The sequence below is a fragment of the Plecotus auritus genome (assembly GCF_963455305.1).
Source record: "Plecotus auritus genome assembly, chromosome: 2".
NCBI classification, from domain to species: domain Eukaryota; kingdom Metazoa; phylum Chordata; class Mammalia; order Chiroptera; family Vespertilionidae; genus Plecotus; species Plecotus auritus.
Genome location: NC_137771.1, coordinates 156,997,297 through 157,021,632, shown reverse-complemented (window position 1 = coordinate 157,021,632; position 24,336 = coordinate 156,997,297). Strand labels below are relative to the sequence as shown.

The 24,336-nt window shown below is 41.2% G+C and overlaps 1 protein-coding gene across 1 annotated transcript; it reads left to right on the top strand.

Moving 5' to 3' along the window:
* Window positions 1–11,464: 11,464 nt before the first annotated feature.
* On the top strand, window positions 11,465–19,783 carry DPPA2 (developmental pluripotency associated 2; the record flags this gene model as incomplete). Its single annotated transcript, XM_080654680.1, has 6 exons — window positions 11,465–11,488; window positions 13,668–13,800; window positions 15,773–15,918; window positions 16,006–16,089; window positions 16,680–17,040; window positions 19,584–19,783. The coding sequence occupies 6 exons, from the start codon at window positions 11,465–11,467 to the stop codon at window positions 19,781–19,783; spliced, it is 948 nt and encodes a 315-aa protein (XP_080510806.1).
* Between the last annotated feature and the right edge of the window lie 4,553 nt (window positions 19,784–24,336).

The window sequence follows — 24,336 nt, the reverse complement described above, 5'->3', positions numbered from 1 at the left end:
AAACATTATGTCTATTTGGAGACCCATAATTTTAGAGAAACACACATTTATAATTACTATATTCCAAGTATATGCACTACACTGAAATAATGACTATCCCAAAAAAAAACACCCATCTTCCTTTAAGTAGCCTACAGTCTAATGCGGATGATTGGTTTGTAAACATCTGTAAACATTTGATGCCATGTGGTGACTGGCATCAAAAAAGAGATTTATTAACGTAAGGGAAGAAATGACTAGATGAAAAGCAGTAAGGTTATTTTTCAGTATGGGGATCAGAGCCGAGGCTGTGAAGGAACCTTAGGACAATATAGAATTGAAAGTAGTTCATTGTGACAGAATATTGCAGAAAATAAGCCTCAGTTTTCTGTTACAAAATATGCGTGGTAATGCCTATCTAAAGATTGTAAAAAAAATAAATAAATAAATCCGTAAACAAGAAAAATGTACATTTGCAGTTGGGAGGAGGACAAGGAGTTGAGTCAAGCAGCTCATCCCTAGGTGAGGGGCCACTGAAGGGTTTTAAGCAGGTAAATGGACTGAGGCTTACATTCCAAGGAGGAAAGAGTGTACGAAGCATTGGAAGAAATCTTGTAGGGAAATCCACTTTTCATATGTTTAATGGGCCTGCCACTTCCTATAGGTGCCAAAAACAAATAATCTTGCTTCTAGATAATTATCTGATGGTTATTTAGATATTGCTAAAGGTAAGAGTTGCAGTGGAGTTCAGGTTAGTGCTTCAAGGAACAGCAGTATTGGGGGAATGTGTTAAAGGAGGCAGAAAAGAAATGAGAAAAGCTGGACTATGAAGTTAATGGGAAGAGTGCCTGAGGAAACTTTTCTAATTCAAGTGAAGCTTGAAGAAGGTACACATAATATACTTGTTTAGATGATATAAGATTCAAAGCAGTAAAGGATATAGAAAATTTGGTGTTGGTTGAGTCAGGGGAGGAAAGAAGTAGACACTGCACTTGGAGGTATTTTCTGAAAGTACAAATGGAGTAATAGGATGCTTACAGGGGATTTTCATCGGGGACAGAGAAGATGGGGAGAAAAGAATCCCTCTGGTGCAGCCCAGTCTTGGCTCCTAAGGGTCTGTGCCCCCCACCACTCAGCTGTAAGGAACCACCCAGGGCTTCATCTCAGCTTTCTGTTGTCCCGCTTACCCTCCACCCTTTTGGTGTCATGGTTACTGAACACCAGAGATCCAGCACAGCTGGTAGAGGATAGCACTCTGAAGTGGGGCCCCTCAGGCCAGACTCCGCCTTCACCATCTAGGAGTGGCAGCCCCTGGGACCTGGCACAGGGAGTGTACGCTTGTTTTTTCCCCTTTTGGCTGTCCTGCTTCCTGCCACAATTCTATGCCAACGAAGTTAAATACAATGGAGGTCATGTTGGATAGCTTTTTACTGACATACTGGGACCATGGGAAATGGTAAAAAAAAAATCACTCGGGGGCCTCTCCTGCCCCAGGCTGCACAGAACAGGAATATGATAGAGACAAATGGTAACGTGGCTGAAATTGCCATTCCTAGAGGACCTGGCCATGAGCTTCCCACCCACTATCCTAAAGTTTAAGGACAGTTTTACTGGCATTCCAGCACTGGGTTTCTTGACATTTCTTGTTTGGAATTTTAAAGATGACAGTCATTTCATTTGCTTTATAGGAATAAGGTATTAGCGAGAAGCTTCCATTGCCAAGAAAAAGGGTACAGCTATGATTGTAATTAATATGGTAGAAAGGTGACTACAATCAACTCCACGGTGCCACTGACAGCAACTCCGGGCTGCTTGACACCCTCCACGCTCCCTGCTTACAGGGCCCAGATGGGTGAGGAGCAGATGTTACTCTCAGACTACCAACAGTGCCTGCTGCTTCGTCTGCTGGGATATGGTTATGTTTTAAAATAGACATGCATTTCACAAACTATCACTCATTGCAGTGAAGATGCAAAAGTCACACCATCCAACGATTGCCCATCTGAAACAGAAGGGACTCGAGCAGCTCTTTCACGGTGGGAACCTGAACTGGACCTCTCGAGGGGAGTGGAGAAACAGGTGTGCTCCCTCACTAGACTCCTGCCTCAGAATTGTGTTCGCTCCCAAAAAACATTCTTAATATTCAAAACATTTTGCGAAGTTGTCTTAACTTGGGATTTCTGTAGTGTGTCTCTGGGATAAAAACACAGGGCACTTGGGCCAGTATCATTTCCAGTTGTAACTGTTTTGTATATTTTTGCTGTTTAAAATATGTCCAAGGTTACTTGAGTCATAAATACCTAGTATGCTTAAAATACATATGTAAAGTAATCCATCTGCTATGTTTTGAGAACTTTGTTGTATGCAAATTATTGTTAATGTTCTTAACTCGGTAGGATTAAGCCAAAAGGCATGATTTTGTTTCAGTGTAATAATATACACTTTATTTCTTATTAGTGTATGTATATTATTTTGTTTTCTTTTTTAACTTTTTCCCTTTTTACATTGGATTGCTCAAGTTTCTATTTTATTTCCTTCCTTTCTTTATTAATTTGGGAATTATACCTACTTTGCTTTCCAATTCTGCTAGACAGTTCCCTGTTCCTAACACACTAAAATAAACTTAAAATTCTCTTTACATAAAATAAGTCCTATCACTAAGATTGTTTAGTTACCCCTCCTTACTGCCCCTGGCAGAATAAAATCTAGTCACATTCCCCAATCCTCCATAAAATCCACAAACCTCCCCCAAATTACTATAAAGTTTTCACTATCCCCCCTTCACTGTCTTTGTCCCAAGATCTTAGAATATTTCAAAGAGACAAATTGAAGTTACATTCTCTATAATTCCATGACAAAGGGGCCTTGTGTATGGTCTTGATGGGGGAGGGCGGAGGCAAGAGAAGAGCCATTTTTCCCATCTAGAAATTAAAATTAACAGCCACAAAGATATGTCTGTGCCCATAAGCACATGTGTGGTGTGTGTGTGTGTGTGTGTGTGTGTGTGTGTGTGTGTGTGTGTGTGTGTGTAACGTATGAGGTGCAATAGAAATCTGGGGCCAGCTCTCCAAATTTTCCTTGGCTCCAAAGGGACATAGACAACTAAGACTTGGTACTGAAGTAACAGCTCAAGTCTGAAGTCCTGCTAAGACATTGCTGACTGAGGCAAAGGAACCTGCATGCAGAAAGTCTGAACTCACTGACAGGAAGCAAAAGTGGAAGTGACCACATCTTCAAAGATCCCCCAACACTAAAGAGCAGAGATGGAAAGAAGAAAGGGGGGGAAAGTTTTTTTGTTGTTAATCCTCACCCAAAGATATTTTTCCATTGATTTTTAGAAAGAGTGGAAGGGGGGAAAAAAATGAAAGAATAGAAGGGAAGGGGAGAGACTGAGAGAGGGAAAAACATGGATGTGAAAGAGACACATCGACTGATTGCCTCCTGCAGGATGGCGAGGTACATGCCCTTGACCAAAATTGAACCCGGGACCCTTCAATCTACGGGCTGATGCTCCTCTATCCACTGAGCCAAACTGGTTAGGGCAAAAACTTATTTTTCTTTATTTTTTATTTTTTTGTTAATCCTCACCCGAGGATACTTTTTCATTGACTTTTTTTTTAAAGGTCATTCCCTTTTCCCAGGCAACTTAATTTATTTATTTTAAAAATATATTTTATTGATATTCACAGAGAGGAAGGGAGAAGGATAGAGAGTTAGAAACATCAACGAGAGAAAAACATCGATCAGCTGCCTCCTGCACACCCCCTACTGGGGATATGCCCGAAACCAAGGTACATGCCCTTGACCTGAATTGAACCTGGGACCCTTCAGTCCACAGGCTGACGCTCTATCCACTGAGCCAAACCAGTTAGGGCTCCATTGATTTTTAGAGAGAGGAGAGACAGAGAAAACATCAATGTGTCCATTGGTTGCCTCCTACAGGCACTGCGACCAAACCTGCAACCAAGGTACGTGCCCTTGACCAGAATCAAACCCAGGACCCATCAGTCCATGGGCCAAAGCTCTATCCACTGAGCCAGAATAGCTAGGGCAAAACTCATTTTTCTTTAGAAGCAAAGTTGTTTTGACACAAGTAAAGACATCTTCATTCTTCATCTGTTGTCATTGATAAGCAGTCAGCAGCTCAACACCTAAGGGGCCCCACTGGGGGCTTATCCTATACTAGAGTCTCAGTGCATGAATTCATGCACAGGTGGGGTCCCTCTGGGTGGCCTGCAGTCCAACACCACCTGCAGCTCCTACCTGCCACTCTCCCTCATCCCGGCCCCACTGTGCCTGCCACGGGCTCACGCCCAATCAGTCCTGATTGGGAGAGTCCTGCATCTGGTGCCCTCCCAAGAAGAGTGGCCTGTGAGATTGGCCTGAAACCTGCTCTCTGACATCCCCTGAGGGGTCCCAGATTGTGAGAGGGTGCAGGCCAGGCTGAGGGACCCCACCGGTGCATGATCGGGCTGGGGAGGGAATGAGGTGGGGCGTGTCTGGCTCCAGGAGGGGCTGGGGGCCTGGGTTGCTGAGGATGACCCAGGCTTCCAGCCCACCCTGGCTGCCACTCAAGGAGGGGTGGGGGAGTGGCCAGCCTGAAAACAGCCCTCAGCCCCTTACCCAGGCTGGCCACACCCCCATGGGGTGAGGGTCCCCACTAGGAAGCTTGGCCAGCCTGCAAACAGCCATCAGCCCCTCACCCAAGCTGGCCAGGCACCCCAGTGGGGACCCCCACCCTGAAGGGAGTGTGGCCAGCCTGAAAACAGCCCTCAGCCCCTCACCCAGGCTGGCCACACCCCAAGGGAACCCCCACCCTGATCTGGGACACCCTTCAGGGCAAACCAGCTGGCCCCCACCCGTGCACCAGGCCTCTATCTATACTAATAAAAGGGTGATATGGTAATTAGACTGGGAGACTTTACAGGAGACCTTCTGGACAAAGCCATGGTGGCGGGGCTGAGGTAGAGGCAGTTAGAGGCCAAGAGGGGAGAGCAGTTGTGGGTGATCAGGCCAGGATGGGATGGCAGTTGTTGGTGATCAGGCTGGTAGGAAGTCCATTGGGGGTGATCAAGCAGGTGGTGGGGGGGAACTTGGGGGCAAGCAGGCTGTCAGTGGGATTTAGTTGGGAGTGATCAGGACAGTGAGGGGGGGGCAGTTGGGGGCAAGCAGGCCAGTGGGGAGGGTAGGCGGGGGCAAGCAGGCCAGCAAGGGGGGCAGTTGGGGGTGAGCAAGGCCAGCAGGGGGTCAATTGGGGGTGAGCACGCTGGCACAGGGGGCAGTTGGGGGTGATCAGGCTGGCATGGAGGCATTTGAGGGTTAGCAGGCTGGCCGTGTGGGGCAGTTGGGGGCAAGCAGGCCAGCAGGCAGAGTGGTTAGGGGCAATCAGGCAGGCAGGCAGGTGAGTGGTTAGGAGCCAGCAGTCCCAGATTGCGAGAGGGATGTCCGACTGCCCGTTTAGGCCTGATCCCTGTAAACTGGCAGTAGGACATCCTTTGAGGAGTTCCAGATTGGAGAGGGTGCAGGCCGGGCTGAGGGACACCCCCCATGCACGAATTTCGTGCACCGGGCCACTAATAGGATAATAAAAGCTTAATATGCTAAGTGTTGGGTTGACTGGTTGATCTGGACTGAGCAAGATGGGCTGGACATGCCCTGGGACCCTCCTGTGGTCCCTCCCCGGCTGGCCAACCTCCCACATCACTCCCCCGGCCCTGATCGTGCACAGGTGGGGTTCCCTCTGCCTGGCCTCGCCTTCTGGCAATCCAGGCTGAGGGACTTCCCTCCCCACCCCCCAAGTGCACAAATTTCGTACACCGGGCCTCTAGTGGATAAATACAAGTGGAGAAGCAACTCTGGCAAAGGGACATTTAGACTGAATGTTTAGAATTTGTGAGGACTATCTGAGAGATTAGATTTGGACAAAGTGACTCTTCTCTAACCTAAAAACTCTCCAAAGACTCTTTGGGCATCTCTCATTCCACATAGATGGTGGTGGGTTATAAACCACCCCAGAATCTAGGTGAGAGACATCAGCCTGCCTATTACACTGAAGTCTTCATTCCCTAGCATCATATCATGCTCTAGCAACAAGGAACTTTTACTTTTGTGCTGGCAGCTAGAAAGCCAGCTCTAGCTTGGATGCCATCTCCCCAAAGTGCCTTCTAGCATAAAAAGACACACCTCATATTAAATGTGGATGTGTAATTGCAATTTCCACAGAGAACCCGGGCTAAATAAATTGCTGGCATAAAGCAAAACACTGTTGTTTCATCATTCAGAAGATTTTTTTTTCTTCAAAAGAAAAAAAAAAAAAAGCAAAAATGCCCATTTATTCTGTTAGAAGGTTAAGATTTGTAACTATTGCTCTAAAGTAGAAATTAGTTCAATAGTCCTTTTAAGTGGGAATTTCTTGAAATGAAGAATGTGGCAAAAGTTGGGAACACCAAAAAAAAAAAAAAAGTTGGGAACACCTTCCAGTACAATTTCATTTTTCTCCTCAGAAAAGGAAAGAACTCAGTAGCAGTCCCTTCCATTTGGAAGTGAGATGGAACTATAGTGGCCAAACTGTTTCTCAGAACCCTAAGGCTCTGCAGATGTCTTATGGGTTTTATTTCTCAGCTAGAGTCACTCCACTTTTACCTGTTATGTATTGGTGCTCCATAAATATTTACCCTTTAAAATATGTTCCTCTAGCCGAAACCGGTTTGGCTCAGAGGATAGAGCGTCAGCCTGCGGACTGAAAGGTCCCGGGTTCGATTCCGGTCAAGGGCATGTACCTTGGTTGTGGGCACATCCCCAGTGGGAGGTGTGCAGGAGGCAGCTGATCGATGTTTCTCTCTCATCGATGTTTCTAGCTCTCTATCCCTCTCTCTTCCTCTCTGTGAAATATCAATAAAATATATTTAAAAAAAAAATAAAATAAAATAAAAATAAAAATAAAATAAAATATGTTCCTCTAATTATTTTTTTAAAAAGGATTTTGAAAATACAATGCATTTGCAAATAAAAATATATTTGAAATTGGTAATGCATTTTTCTTTCAGAACACTGTTATTGAAATAAATATTAAAATGCAAGTATTCATAAATAATTTTTCTTAATTTTTAATATATCTACCCTACAGCCTAGATTATTATTTTTTTTAAATATATTTTATTGATTTTTTACAGAGAGGAAGGGAGAGGGAGAGAGAGTTAGAAACATCGATGAGAGAGTAACATCCATCAGCTGCCTCCTGCATGCCCCCCACTGGGGAGGTGCCCGCAACCAAGGTACATGCCCTTGACCGGAATCGAACCTGGGACCCTTCAGTCCACAGGCCGACGCTCTATCCACTGAGCCACACCGGCTAGGGCTAGATTATTATTTTTTAAAATATATTTTTATTAACTTCAGAGAGGAAGGGAGAGGGAGAGAGAGAGATAGAAACATCAGTGATGGGGGAGAATCATTGATCTGCTGCCTCCTGCATGCCCCACACTGGGGATTGAGACCACAACCCAGGCATGTACTCTGACTGGGAATCTAACCATGACTTCCTAGATTATGGGTTGTTGCTCAACCACCAAACCACACCGGCCAGGCCTAGGTTATTTTTTTTTTTCAAATAGCTTTACATCCTGCTTTTGAGCTTTGAGGTATATACTGAAGCCCCAAACTTAAGTTGGTGTAATACAACTTAGAGAAATTTGTTGCACCTAATTAAGAGCCTTCTCTGAACCAGGCGCTATGCTGAGAATGAAGAGAATGAAGATGCCTTTGCTAACTCAAGAGTGTCATAGACTGGTAAGAGAGTCAAGTGAGTCTGTGGTCAGTGTTTACACCACATCCTTTAGCAGCAGTGCTGATAGGGGCTTCTACTCAAAAGGGGGTTGGGTGGGATGAGGAAGACAGGAAGAACTGTAGCAAACCTGCATAGCCAGCATTCAGACACAGCTAGACACAGCATAGAAGGTCCCTGGGACCTTCATTTTCAGGGGTTCTAAAGGCTGGGCATTTAGGGAGGTCTTGGGATCAAATCAATAGAATATTCATTAGCTTTATGCTGATATACCAAAACGAGATTTATTTTTTTAATTTGTCCTTGGGTGTGGTTGGAAAATGGGACTTAATTGGATTTCTGTTATCTGTCTCCCTGAGTAGGGTGATTTAAGCTATTTACCCTCTGGTTGGGGAGGAGAGTGCAGACCATTTACTCTTAAGTGTCCTTGGTTTAGGGAAGATAGGATTTACTTGATGGGTAAAAACTGCATTTAACTGTCTCAGCTTCCCCATTCCACTTGTCCTGGAATTTTCTTAGCTTCTTACTTTTCTATAATACCACTACATATTTGTCAGCCTGGATGGTTTGATAATATTAAATAATTATTTAAAATCATTTTTAGATATTGCACTGGCCAGTGAGCTCAATAGTTAGAGCATTGGCCCATGCACTGAAAGGTCTCAGGTTCAATTTCTGGTCAAGGGCACATACGTGGGTTGCAGGTTCAATCTCTGACCCAGTCGGAGCACATTCTGGTGGCAACTGATCAATGTGTCTCTCTCACATCAGTGTTTCTCTTTCTCTCTCTCTCTCCCTCCCCTCCTTTCCCTCTCTACCTCCTTTTCACTCTCTCTAAAAATCAATGGGAAAAATATCCTTGGGTGAGGATTAAACAAAAAATAAAATTATTTATTTATTTTTATTTTTTATTTTTTTAATCCTCACCTTAGGATATTTTTCCATTTTTTTTTGAGAGAGTAGAAGAGAGGGGAAAGACAGAGAAATATCCATATGAGAGAAACACATCTATTGGTTGCCTCCTGAATGAGCCCTGACCAGGGCCCGGGCTGAGGAGGAGCCTGCAACTGAGGTATGTGCCCTTGATCAGAATGGAACCCAGACCCTTCAGTACACAGTCGTCTCTCTGTCTGCTGAGCCAAACTGGATAGGGTAAAAATAAAATTATTTTTAGATATGAAAAAGATATTGTAATTGAAAGGTGAATGTGGTGGGTTAGCGTTGTGGTGGGTTAACACACCCGGGTAGGCTAAATAGCCATCTCAAATGATGATTAAAGAAAATTGAATTTATGTAGAGAAAGGGGGTAGGGAAAGGGACCTCCAAAGGGAAGGGCTGCACAGCACCGAGCCGAGGGGACATTGGGTGGGTGATGGCAGCCCCCAGGAACTGGAGTTTCATCCTTACATGCAGTCACTGGCGGGAAACTGGTGGTCAGTTGGGTGTGGGGGCTAAGCTGGCGGGCTTGGAATGCGGATGGAATGCAGGTGTGCAGTCAGGTGCCTTCAGGACAGTTTCCATTCTTTGTACGGCCTGATTCCTGTTGTCCAGCAAGTTTTACCTGGTTTTTTGTTTTGTGGCGAGAAGCTTGCAAATGGCCGTTAAGGATTGTATTGCCCTGTAGGCCTAACAGTAATTATACTTAGAAAAAGTCTCCCATCCCCAAGTTTATAAATAAAATGACATGAGGTCTGGTAGTTCCTTCAAACTAATCCAGGGGAATAGGAGGTGTTTGAGATGAAATGAGATTGGCTAGAACTCAATAGTTGTTGACGCTGGATGATGGATACAGAGGGTTCATGACATTATTGTCTGCTTTGTACGTGTTTGAACTTTCCCATAATATAACATTTTCAAAAAGCAAAAACAAACAAACAAAAAACACCCAAAAACCAACATACAAACAAACCACAAGAAAACAAATAAGATAATTATGTTGTAATAAATGCTAAGAAGAAAAAAAGTGGTAATAAAATAGTTTTCCCACTTGAAGTTCTGACTAGCTTAAGGCACTGGGATTAGTTCAGGCTACCAGGATTAGTTCCTCTCTAAATTACTGAGGAAAAGCCCACCAGGCCACTCCCCTACCCCCGCCCCCTTCGAATAGATAGGTGGAGTGCATTTCTGGTTGAATTTCCATGGGTCGATTCAGTTTCTAATCTGAAAGAAAGGAGTCAGGATTCCAACCATTATCTGCCTAATCCAAAACCTTTTGGTCACACCCTGATCTAGACTATGCTTTTAGACTTTTAAGTAATTTTTTAAAAAGTAATTCTTTACCTTGAAGGCTTGATGAAGCACACATCCTGAAGATCTGGGGTATGGTCTCATAATTTATTTTCCCAATCATTTCTTCAGTAAACTGAAGCTGAGCCCTTGCAGATCACATTTTGAATATAGTACATATAAACTAAATTAAACTGATCTGGGCTCCATGGGTCCTGAGACTAATGGATTGAACCACTTCCCTAGGGCAGAGAAAGCACCCCGTGAGACCACTGCATGACAAAGCTGCCATAATGTTTGCTAATAATTTCTTTAATGGCTCTGGCTCCTTGGTGTGGCTTCTTCAGGGTCAGTGGTTCTCAACCTTTCTAATGCCTCGACCCTTTAATACAGTTCCTCATGTTGTGGTGACCCCCAACCATAAAATTATTTTCGTTGCTACTTCATAACTGTAATTTTGCTACTGTTAATGAATTGTAATGTAAATATCTGTGTTTTCCGATGGTCTTAGGCTCTACAGTAGCGGTTCTCAACCTTGTGACCCACAGGTTGAGAACCGCTGGCAGAGAACCGCTGGCAGGGTTGCCTAAGACCATCGGAAAACACAGATATTTACATTGTGATTCATTAACAGTAGCAAAATTACAGTTATGAAGTAGCAACGAAAATAATTTTATGGTTGGGGGTCACCACAACATGAGGAACTGTATTAAAGGGTCGACATTAGAAAGGTTGAAAACCACTGTTCAGGATCATCTCTTGTCACACCTGCCTCTAACATTATGCTCCAGTGATTCCAATGTGCTTGCAGTTCCTTCAGCATTCATTAGTCCATCACTTGCCTTAATATTATGGGTCTTGCTGCTCCTCTTCTAAACAGCCAAACCCTTTCCTCTACCCAGCTCCCCAGTATTATAAGGTTAATATTTAAGTCTAGAACTAAATCCAGAAGGGATTATGTTATTAAACCCTACAATTCAAATCTAATCTTCCAGTGAGTGACACACCCCTGGGCCTAAATCAGTTATGAAATACCTCTGAATCTTTTTTTATTCCTTCTATAATAACATCATTCAATCCATCATCAGTATTCTCTGAGAAATGTTTAAAACTACCCTGTTCAATTGTAACTTGTCTTCGAGAATTTTTCACTTCCAGTTTTATCCCGTCTTTATTTCTTAAAAGTAAAAATCTCTCTTTTCAAAAATTCATGAATGCTAATACTTACCCAAAAATTCCAAGCTCACCTAATAAGATAAGATAGGGGATAAAACTGATAACAACATCACCCAGTCAGATAATGGTGGGAGGGCGGGGCTTGGGAAGAGAAAGAAAAGGTCTTTTGAGAAACAGGAAGTCGAAAGAGACATTTGCTTATAAAAAGAGAAATCAGGCTAGAAACCCTGTGGTTAAATGGAGTCAACTGCACGTATCCTCAACACTGCTGGCATTGCCTTCCTCTGAGTGCTCCTGAAAATGGCAAACTCAAGAAGCGAAAAGGTAAGTTTAGTTTAAATAAAATTAATTTTTCCGCAGATTCACTTTTCAAAGCCTTTCTGGAGCTCACTTATGTTTTTCTCTTGCCACGAATCTTAATTTCTGTATGTAAGACATTTCTTCGTCTAGGAATCTCCCCTTCGTGGTTGATTATTTTCTTCCACGTGATTGTGGCTCTGTATACTTGGGTGAGAGTAGAAAGGAGAAGCAAAGATTCTTCTTCATAGTGCAAAGTAAGAGATTTATTTTACAGAAAGGCATGTTGTAGGTCAACAAGATAAAGACTGGAAAGAAGGAGAGCTGCTGTACAAAGAACACAGGAAAGATTAACATGGATAAGGCCAAACATGAAGGGACCAATTAGTTTCTTCCAGAAGTGAGAAGTAATGTAATCCCAATGGCCTTGGTATCAAATGGGTTTCCAGACCAGGCTTGGGTCACCTTGGACTGCAGGAGAGGATATAATTGAGGCTTCATGGGTATTTTCAGGGCTGCTGTAACAGGCTAGACAAGGACTGAGTTGGCCAACATTAAATATATGATTATAGGCAGGCCATATAGCTGCTTTGAGCCCCCATTTATCTCTAGAGTGGAGTAATACTTCTCCAATAATGTCAATGTTTTTTTGAAGCTGACCATTGAATGTGTGTGAAAGTGCTTTGAAAAAGTGTTATACAAATGTAAAATCCCTATATGCAAGCTAGGAGTTTGAGAGCTACAGGAAGTCTTTGAGATTATTTAAATAGGGAAAACGGATGGCTGCTTCAGATGCCGCTTGGCTGCTGTGGGAAAAGTGTATTACATTAGGGCTGGGGTGGTTTTGAGAGAAAAAGCTAAGTTCAGAGATTTACTCAAGCATGTGTTACTCTGTGGCATTGGTCATTTAATTTCTGAGACTTAGTGGCCTAATTTGTAAAATAGGAAAACTAATAAATTACTACAAGCATGTTATAAGGATTAAACAAAAGAAATACAGAAAGCATCTAGCATAGTGCATGTTTACTGTACAAAACCAGTAAATGTTAATTCCTGCCTGTCCACTTCACCTTTCAGTCACTAGATCATTAAAGCCCAATCTGTGCTGGGCACTGTGTTAGTTACTGTAATAGCAAAGGGAGTAAAACAGACGCATTCTCTCTCCTCAGGTCCTAGGCTGAAATAAGCCCATATGGCCGGAGCTCAGAAAGCTCTTAAGCTGGAATGGCAGGGCCACACTGTCTAGGAATGTGTCATGTAGGCTACATGAAAGAGTTTTGTCATTTACTCAAAAAGCAATGATAAGCTATGGAAGTATTTTTTAAAAAATATATTTTATTGATTTTTTTACAGAGAGGAAGGGAGAAGGATAGTTAGAAATATCGATCAGCTGCCTCCTGCACACCTCTTACTGGGAATGTGCCCGCAACCAAGGTACATGCCCTTGACCGGAATCGAACCTGGGACCTTTCAGTCCACAGGCCGACGCTCTATCCACTGAGCCAAACCGGTTAGGGCACAACGGAAGCATTTTAAGCAAGCAGGAGAGCAATCTAAAGAAAGAGTGGAGTTAGAATGGATTTTTAATAACTAGATTTTTGCATCTGCCAGTAAGGGTTAATGATAGCTTGAGTTGTAAATCATGTGATGGAAGATGGGAAGGCAGCAACACATTTCATATAGATTTCAGAGATAAAATGAAAGTATTTAGTGTTTTAGTTGATGGAAAGGAAGACCACGAGGGGAATGGTTTCCCCAAACCCCTTCAATTTCCTTTTTATTTGTTAATCCTCCCCTGAGGATATTTTTCCATTGATTTTTAAAGGGTATAAGGTAGGGGGAGAGAAAAAAACATTGATGTGAGAGAGAGATAGCGATTGGTTGCCTCCGGCACATGGTCTTATCGGGACCCAGGACCCTTCCACGGACCCTTCCACAGGCCAAAGCTCTATCCACTGAGCAAACAGGCTAGGGTTCTTCCATTTTCTCTTTATCACTTGTAAATCTGTTTTTAACCATTTTCTCATTTTTTTTGTTTGTTTGTTTTTGAAAATCTAGTAAAGGGTCTGCTAATAACATCATATTTAAGAAAATCTCAGTAATTTTTTTTCCATCACCTTCTCAGTTTTGTGATTTGAAAATAAGCGGTTTAATTGTATGCATCAAATGAAAATTGGTAACTGACCTTTTTCAGGATTTCTTTCAGGATGAATTAGAAGAAGAAAATGTGATACTCACATTGGTTCCAATAAGCGAGGAACATAATGAACATCAAATGGAACCAAGTGTTTCTTCAACCTCAGACAGCAAACTGACAGCACCTAGGACAAACGATAAAGGTGTGATGATAAGGATTGCTCAGTGTACTGCTCCTCCAGCTCTGGAAAGCCCAGGAAAAAGGATTTTTCTTTTCTCTTCTTTGGCCATACCAGGCCCAGCTTAAATCTCACCTCAATTACCTGTAATAAGAGATTTCTCTAACTCCCATGCTTGTCATTTGCTAAGCACTATGTACTGCTTGCTTTTAAGACACACAAAAACCAGCATGTAGAGTGTTTTGGACAGAGCATAGACTTATGGGGCAGCTGGATAGAAGTTCAAATTTCCAACCCATGACCCTCAACCTTCTCTTCATTTTGGTTAATACATACTTTGCATACCTCTTACAAAGACTAATTTTTTCCAGCTTTATTGAGATATTTACACAATACTGTAATTTTAAGGTGTACATTGTGATGATTGGTACATGTATATACTGTAAAATGATTACAAAAATAAGGTTAATTAACACATGCATCACCTCACACACTTAGCTTTTTCCCCCTTGTGGTAAGAACATTTAAGATTTACTCTTTTTTTAATCATTATCAGAGGATGTTTTAATTAATTAATTAACTAATTAATTAATTATATTTTTATTAATTTCAGAGCGGAAGAGAGAGGGAGAGATAGAAACATCCATGAGAGAGAATCATAGATCCACTGCTTTCTGCACGCCCCCTACTGGGGATTGAGCCCACAACCCAGGCATGTGCCCTTGACTGGAAACAAACCTGGGACCCTTAGGTCTGAAGGCTGACACTCCTATTCACAGAGCCAAACCAGCTAGGACTGAGGATGTTTTTATTGATTTTAGGAAGGGAGGGAGAGAGAGAGAGAAACAGAAAGAAAAATCGATTGCCTCCTGTACCCAACCCAAAACCTGGATATGTGCCTTGACCAGGAACCTGCATATAGGATGATGCTCTAACCAACTGGGCCACACTGACCAGGGCAAGATTTTCTATCTTGTAACTTTTAAGCATACAATACAATATTGTTAATATAGGCACCATGCTGTACATTAGATCTCCAAAACGTATTCATCTTATAACTGAACATTTATACCCTTTGACCAACATCTCCCCATTTTCTCACCTCCAAACCCCAGGCAACCACCATTCTACTTTCTGTTTCTATGAGTGAGTTCTGCTTTTTTAAATTCCACATACAAGTGAGATCATAGAGTATTAGGAAGATAAAATAATTTTGAAAAACATAATATTTTGCTAGGTTGAGTAATTACTGATCAAATATCTAGCAGCTCTTAATATCATAACTCTTTATTTCCTCAGCGCTTCATATAAGGCATTGAATAAGTATTTTCAGATGATGAAGTACATAATGACAAATTATGGCCAAGCAGATTGAGTAGAGGAAAGTAAAAGGATGACTATTGTTGGTTAGGGTGCTTTCTTGGATTCCTATTGGTCCAAGATCTAGACATTGTGGAGGAGCTATCCAAAATGTTCTATTCAGGTGGTGTTGATGGCCATAAACACAATAGGTTGCTATGTTAGTGTAAAAAGCATGAAGCCCAGCCTGCGTGGCTCCGTGGTTGAGCACCTACCTATGAACCAGGAGGTCACGGTTCAATTCCCAGTCAGGGCATATTCCTGGGTTTTGGGCTCCATCCCAAGTAGGGGGCATGCAGAAGGCAGCCGATCAATGATTCCCTCTCATCATTGATGTTTCTATCTCTCCCTCTCCCCTCCTCTCTGAAATCAATTTAAAAAATATATTTAAAAAAACAACATGGAATTTTGAATATCAAAATGTACATTTGAGTCCCAAGTCTGTCATTTTATTGGATATGTGGTATTGGACAAGTCCTTTATTCTTGAATCTGTTATCTTATTTGTAATATGAGAAAAAATATTTGGTACTTATCTGCATAAATTGGGTTGTAAGAAATAAATGAGAACTTGGTAAAATTATAAAGAATCTTACAAATTTTAGATTATTACTACTTTGGTTTTCTTCTTTTCTCAGTTAGTCTTCCTCAAATGAATGAACAATTCAAAGATTGCCCAAAACCAATCCTTCCCTTGCCGACCACTTTGCCATCATTTAATAAAGTGCGTCATGACACTTTGCGGAACTGGTGCCAACAACTGAATTTGAGTACCGATGGTAAGGTGAGTAAATTGGAGAGAATTTCTGCCACTCAGAGCAAATATTCAAAGTCTTGCTAACTTTGCTTTTTCTCTCCTTAATTTCCTTAGAAAATAGAGGTTTATCTGAGGCTCAGGGAACATGCTTATTTTGAAAAAAAGCGAGTGAATGGGAAGCATGGATGCAGTGTAAATGTGAGTTCTGACTGTGAATTTTTCCTCCTCTCCCAGCATCTCTTCATATGTTGTACCTCTAAGGTAGTGGTGAGGAATGTCCAGCCATCTAAGTCGCACGAAATCATTTCATCTGGCCATGCCAAGACAACTGCAGCTTGTCTAGGAGCTTGTTTCATAACAACATGAATTTATATTAAGTGAATTATATTAAGCAAATGATGTTACAAATATTCAAATGGCCATTGGTCAAAAAAAGGTTCCTCAACCTTGCTTGCTCTAAGGCAAGATTTCTCAACCAAGACTATTGACATTTTGAGCCAAATAAGTTCTTTCTGTTTGGAGGCTGCCCTGTGTATTTTAGGATGTTTAGCAGACTAAACATCCCTGGCCTCTATCCACTTGATGTTAGTAGCAATGCTTCCTCCCTCACAGTTTTAGCAATCAATAATTTCTTCCATTTGAGAACCACTACTCTAAAGGAACTAATATTCCTAAACCTTTCCCATGCTGACCTACTTGGGTAAATGTATAAAGAATGATAAAATTGATATAGAAGTCATTATGGTAGTAGCACTTCACAGAATACTCATCATGAATCCCATTTTCAGAGTGTTGCTGAAACACCAGAAGAGGCCACATTGCAGTCATGTTCGGGGAAATTGACCAAGAAAGCAAGGAGTAAGAAAAGTCATCAGATGACTAAAAGAGAGGAAGAGACTCATACAGTTGAAGTGGCCAGTACAATTGAAGTGGCCAATACAGTTGAAGTGGCCAGTACAGTTGAAGTGGCCAGTACAGTTGAAGTGGCCAATACAGTTGAAGTGACCAATACAGTTGAAGTGATAACTTCAGCTCGTGAGGCCATGTTGGCAGCATGGTCAAGAATTGCTGCAAGAGGCTCGCTATCTAAGGCTGCAAATTCATATAACATTCCTATTTCTGTTGAGAATTTTCTGCTGCAAACATCTGGTAAGATCAACTTTAAATAGTAAGCACCATTCCAGAGAAAGGTTAACTTTCAATAGTCCAATACTGAAAGGTAGTATAAGGAAAAGAGTTAAAATATCTGTAGATTGGATATTAGATTCTTAGAAAACTTACCTTTTGATTGATTGTCAAGTTTTTCTGGATGAATTTCTAAGCCAGGTGATAGAGTGGTGACCCTTTCTGATCACAAAGCAGAAGTACAAGGTGGGAAAAAAGCATAATCTGATAACGCGGTCAGCCACAGCCTGAGGTCTTTTATTTTTTTAAACATATTTTTATTGATTTCAGAGAGGGAGGGAGAGGAAGAGAGATAGAAACATCAATGATGAGAGAGAATCATTGATCTGCTGCCTCCTGCATGCCCCCCACTGGGGATTGAGCCCACATCCCAGGCATGTGCCCTTGACCAGAATCAAACCCAGGACCCTTCAACTCATGTCCATGCTCTATCCACTGAGCCAAACCAGCTAGGGCCAGCCTGAGGTCTTTTCCTCTCCTTTTCCTCAAGGCTTTCTTCATAGCAAAGTGTGGGGATTTGAACAGCCCTGGTTCAGATTCTTTTTTTTTTTTTTTTTAAGATATTTTTATTTATTTCAGAAGTGAAGGGAGGGAAAGAGAGAGAAACATCAGTGATGAGTGAAAATCATTGGTCGGTTGCCTTCTGCATAGACCCACACTGGAGATCATGCCCGCAACCTGGGCATGTGTCCTGACTGAATCAAACCTATGACCTCCTGGTTCATAGGTCGATGTTCAACCACTGAGCTATGCCAGCTAGACCAGATTCCTTTTTGTTTTTGTAAGAGAACAATTACAGAGGTAGAAAAAGTAATTTCTAGAAGAAATGGGTTTTGGAAACAAGTTATAGAGGTAAAGGAAGGGCCCTTGGAGCTTGGGAGTGAGCAAGCTAATGGTAATATGCCTGGGGGGAGAAAGAGGGGAAAGGGAAAGAAAAAGGCACAGGCAAGCTCCCAGGAGGGAGAGCGCCCAGGCCAGATTCTTGTTTTATGACTTCCTTGGTATGTCGCATTGGCAAGTTAGTTAGTACAAGCCCTGGTATCCTGTTTTATAAAATGAAGATTACAACTATTTTATTTCATAGAATGATAGTGAGACTTATGAGATATAACTTGGCACATTAAAAAGCAGGCAATAAAAAAAGTTTGGGGTCCTTGTTCTCTTAAGAAATCTTGAAAATAACTTTGCCCTGCCTTCCTCCAACTCCTCCTCTTTCCTTGATATTTTTGTTTTCTTCTCTAGCTGACCCTACCTCAGGTCAGCTAAAAGTCCTCCGTTCTTTTTAGCTTGAGTTCTTTTTCTCTCCACATCATTTCCAAAAGTGTTCTGGCTCCTCTTTTATTCAGGGCTGACTTGTAAGGCACGTTGTTCATTACACAAGGAAGACAGACAGAAGCTGAAATTGGCCTACTATCTGCTCTCCAAGTCGCACTCCCTTCTATGAAAAGAAATTTTCCAAAAGCACTGTCCAGTTACATAGCTGTCTCTGAAGGACTGCTTACCCAGCAATGACACCTTTCTAATTTCCATTAATGTGCCATATGACCTAGTAGCATTGCACACTTATTCATCCTTTTAGTACCTCTATTTATTTTTTAAATACATACATACATAGTATATATATATATATATACATATATACACATATTATTGATTTCAGAAAGGAAGGGAGAGAGGGAAAGAGAGACAGAAATATCAATGATGAGAGAATCATAGATCAGCTGCCTCCTGCAAGCCCCATACTGGGGAACAAGCCCACAACCCGGGCATGTACCCCTGACCAGAATCGAACCTGGGACCTTTCAGTCTGCAGGCCAATGCTCTATCCACTGAGCCAAACCAGCTAGGGCAGTAGTACCTCTCTATTTAGCAGTTATTAAGCATCTACTATGATCCAAGAGTGTGCCTAATCACCAGGTATATAGTGCTAAACATAATCTCTATTGTTTTACAGTCTGACTGGGGAGTTTTTATGAATATTTGAGCTCACGGTGACTGCTTCTTTCTCAATTTCAAACACTTGATATCTTACCTTGTTTTGTCTTAAATATCCCTCTCCCCAATTAGATTGTTCCTTAGGCTTTCAACAAAGATCTTTTTGCCTGTTTTTTATATTTGAAGCAGTACAATGAAGTAGTTAGACAAATGGGTTGTGAATCAATACCTGGATCCATGTCCTGGTTCTGAGAAAATTATAATATTTAACACTGCAAGCTTCAGTTACTTCATTTTTAAATAAGAAAAGTGAATATAAATGTTCTTAATAAATTTATGAATACATGCAAACCACTTAGCAAGCATTTAAAAATGTAACTGTTATCCCTCATGCTAGGTAATCTGTGAAGTTAGAGTATAATGTCTTTTGGTCTACATTTTTTCTTGCTTCTCATTCAGTTGATCCATCAACAGAAAATAAGAGCAAAGTCAAGAGTGAGTTGCTGAGAGGTTGGATCGGAGTGTAATTACTTGCTCTTCACTGTTTATATTTGCTTCTCTTTCCTCCCCAGGTGTCAGGTGGTGTGTGGTCCATGGCAGACATCTCCTGGCAGACAAAAAGGGTTGGGTTCGCCTGCAGTTCCATGCAGGTCAGACCTGGGTGCCTGACACTCCCACGAAGATGATTTCTCTCTTACTTTTACCGGCCTGTACTTTCCCATCCCCAGACCTAGAAGATAACATGTTATGCCCTGACTGTGTTAAGAGGTAACCCTTAAATATTTTTTTCTGTATATCTAAATGGTAGGAGAAAGCAAATGGTCAAACATACTGTTTTCTTAATTTGCCATATAGATCAGGCAAACATAGGAAGGAAAAAGAACTTGATAGTGGATTAGAACTCAGATAAGTGTGGCTTCTTAGCAATCTTAAAGTATGTAACAAGTTAGAATATTAATTTCCTCAAGTTTAGAGATCTGTTTTAAGAAATAAAGTTCTTAATATGTCAGATATTTAGCTGGGGTTAAAAAAAATTCGTAAGGCAAAATCCATGTAGCATGGGGGAAAAGGGAGACTTACGTAATACTTTAAACAATAAAGAATTTAAATTAAAAAAAAAAAGAGAGATGCTGTGAATAAATGGAGTAGCTTAGGGAAACTTCAAAAAGGATTATGTGCACTGAGGAAGATCTTATCAGTTGGGAAATAATAATTTGGGCATTTGGTAGTGGAAACAGTCCATACAAATACCTGGAAGTAAAAGAACATGACATACTTAGAAATAGCAGATAGGTCAATATGATTGAAGCTATATTGACAAATAAGTCTGGAAAGGGAGGGGTAGACCACTGATGGGTTTCTATCTGTAACGATGGTCTCATTATCTGGTGGGTTACAATATCTCTGTCACTTTTGGGACATACAGTCCCTTGAGAATATTATGATAATTATAAACCCACTGTTCAGGAAAATATGCATTGGACATACACAAGCACTGGTTTAGAATTTCTAGAGACTATAGAACTGTTTTTTGTTTGTTTATTTTTTTAGACTATAGAACTCTTAATGTTCACCCATTAGTAACAGCTTTTGGTGATAGGTTTGGGTGGAGTTGATGTAAGATGGGTGTCAAGGGAAGCTAAGGCTTTTTTAAGGACATGGATTATACATGGATTGTAATCTTGCAACAAAAACTAGGTTGGAGGGTAAGTAAAAGATTACTCTAATAATTCTGAAAAGATATAACTTATAAACTTAACAAAAAATTTAAAGAGGAATGGGATAAATTTAAGAGATATAGGAGTAAAAGGAAGGGTGCTAACTTATTCAGTTCAGTGGTGAAGAATATGACATGTGGGACACGCTTGACATGGGCCTAGAGGCCTGAGATAAGGATGGTTTTATAGAGAAACATTTTTGGGAGCCATTAGCATTTAAATTGTACATAAGAGTATGTAGGAATTAAAAGGGACATAGGAAAGAACCCTAAAGAGAATCAGTATTTTGATGGCAGGTGAACCACGGAGACTGTAGAAGTATAGTTATAGGTTGGGAAACAAGTAAGAAAAAGAAGCAATGGGCAGAGTTTCTGAAGAATATGGTTGGCAGTGAGATGGCCATGTAAGATTATGAATAATGCAGTGCTGGTTTTTTGTTTGCTTGTTTTTTTAATTGATGTTAGAGGAAGGGAGGGGAAGAGAGAGAGAGAAACATTGATTGGTTGCTTCCTGCACATGCCCGGACCTGGGATGGAACTGCAATCTGGGTATGTTCCCCTACTGGGAATCAAACCCACCACCCTTTGGTGCATGGGACAATGCTCCAACCAATTGTGCCACATAGGCCACAGCCACAGTACTGTTGAGAATGTCAGTTTAGGATATAATTGGTGCCTTTTTTGAGAGTAGGTTAAGAGGGTCAGTATATGCAGAAATGTGATAGTGACAAGTTAGAGCATGTGAAGGATTATGGCAGGACATACTGATAATCTGTACCACCTAAGTGAGGAGATAGCAATTAGCTGAAATAATAAGATCAAGGGTGCTTCCCTCCTTTCTTCCTACATTCCTTCCTTCCTTTCTCCCTCCCTTCTTCTTTTTTCTTTGTATTTTTTAATGGGAAAATCATGAGCATGTGTGGACAGAGAGGGGATGTGGAAGAAACTGTGGGAAGGGAAGAGACAGTATAAAGATAAAGGAAATTGAACCAATTGTAGTATACAGAATGTGAGGCTTGATATTAAGTGGACAATCTTGTTTCTTTGTTTAAGACAGAATTCTTTCACCCACCATTCTTAGGTGAGGATGCAGGTGCTAACTACGTAGGAACTCCAGAAGTAGATTCCTTATTTTATTGCTCATTTCCAAGGGATTGGTATGGAATGGTTATCTTATTCTAAGTTTTTAAAAATTCTTTTCTCACTTGTTTTCTAGGAATAAAAGGATGATGGAGAAATTAGTTAAAATGAGGAAGAGAAAGTAACCTGGTTTGAACACTCCCAACACAGAAGAAATGGTGGAGAGCTCACAACTAAATTAACTTGTGTCCCATTGATTGTTGTGCTCTGCCCTGGACACCCTCAGCATTCCTGATGCCTTGAGAACAGATGTGAATGTTTGAATTCTGTATTGGAAGTTTGCCAAAAAGTGACTGTCACTGCTGCTTCAGGTGTTCAGCTATGTAGAATATAGTTTTGTTTTAATTAATAGATTTTTAAAGCAGTTTTAAGGCTTTTGGAAAAATTAAGCAGAAAGTAAGAGTTCCCAAATTCTGTTGTGTCTCACCCCCCCCCCCCCCCCCATTTCCCCTACTATCAACACCCTGCACCGGAATGGTAAATTTGTTAAACTTATTGACCCATCATTATCACTGAAAGCCCATAATTGACATTAGGGTTCACTCTTTATGTTTTATATTCTATTGAGTTTTGACAAATGTATAGAGATGTATCCACTATTATAGAATCATACACAAATAGTTTCACTGCCCTAAAAATTCTGTACTCCTATTTGACATTCCCTGTTCCCTATCCCTGACCCCCTGATATTTTTACTGTATCCATAGCTTTGCTTTTTCCAAAATGTCATACAGTTGGAATCATACCGTAGCCTTTTCATAGTCACTTCTTTCACAACAATATGCACTTAAGGTTTCTCCATGTCTTTTCACAGCTTGATAGCCCACTCCTTTTTGGCACTAAATATTCAATTGTTTGGGTGTACCATAATTTGTTTATCCATTCACAGATTGAAGGTCATCTTGGTTGCTTCCAAAATTTGGCAATTATGAATAAAACTGCTGTAAACATCTGTGTTCAGGTTTTTGTGGACATACATTTTCAACTTATTTGGGTAAATACTGAGGAGCATGATTTTTGGATCTTATGTTAAGAGGGTTTAGCTTTATGAGAAACTATCAAACTTTCTTCCAAAGTAGCTGTACCATTCTGAATTGCCACCAATGATGAATTAGAGTTAGTGATTTGGATTTTAACCATTCTAATAGGTGTGTAATGGTATCTCATTGTTGTAATTTGCAATTCGCTAATTACATATTATGTGGACCAGCTTTTATTTATTTTTTATTTTTTTATTTTTTATTTTTTGCAGGTAGTCAGTCTGGTTTAATTCATTATGGCTTTTTCCAGGGGAGGAGATTCACATGCAAGAGAAGAACAAAAGTTACAAATGCTCCCAAATGGGTCCAGAACTCTGGCTCATTTTGCAAGGCCTCTTGGTCACAGGAAATGCTATTTAAGAAGCTGCTTTTGTATAAAAAAATTATATAGTCACAAAATCCCATTGAAGATATATACACAGCACAGGTCCTTAGGAGAACACAGAAGGCGCGTTTCACCTCTTGTGAGGTGGTCGGGAGACCTGCTCTGGCATCTAGAAGCACATGGTCCTGAGCATCCTGGAGCCTGTCGTGGGCTGGCGGACCCCCTGGGAAGAGTGGTTCTGGCTGGGCCTGCCCAGCTACCCAGGACACTGTCCCTTCATGTGGCACCCCTGATCTTTTGGGCCTGGTAAGCTACTTTACGAGCTTTTCTTTTAAATGGTCTTAGACCCAGAATAGTCATGTGCCCTGAAGAAGACATGGTTTCCAGGGGTGTGAGGAGTCAGTTAAGGGCATGGCAAAGGCCAGCTTCCTCCCTGCTTAAAGAATGAAGGAGGTGGTGCTCCTTGAACCAAAGAATCTTGGAAGGATCATTCTCGACCAAGTGCCTGGCATGGGCAGGGGCACCAAATGCAGACGAAGGTCACTGGGGCTGGGGGGCTGGCGGTTGGCCCCTGGTGGTTTCTGTCTTACTTCCGTCATCCCGTTACCTCTATCCACCCCCCTACCGCCCTGCCGGCATGAATATCCCTGTGACAGGGGTCACATGGCTCCCTTTGTGCTTATTTTTGGCAGAGAGTGGACCAGCTTTTAATGTTTGTCATCTGTATATCTTTGGTGAAGTGTCAGTTCAGGTCTTTTGCCCATTTGTTTTTAAACTGGCCATTTATATTTTATTTTTGAAGGTTAGTAATCTTTTATAATATGTTTTTTAAAATTTTTTTCTTTGATTGCTTTGAGAGAGAGAGGAAGGAAGAGAAATAAAAACATCAATTCGTTGTTACACTACACTCATTTATGCATTCATTGGTTGATTATTATATGTGCCCTGATCAGGGGTCAAACCCAAAACCTTATATATCTGGACAACACTCTAACCAACTGAGCTATTCGGCCAGACTTATTAAGTTTTAAGAGTTCTTTTTATATTTTGGATGACATTCCTTTATCAGATAAATCTTTTGTAAATATTTTCCCCAGTTTTTG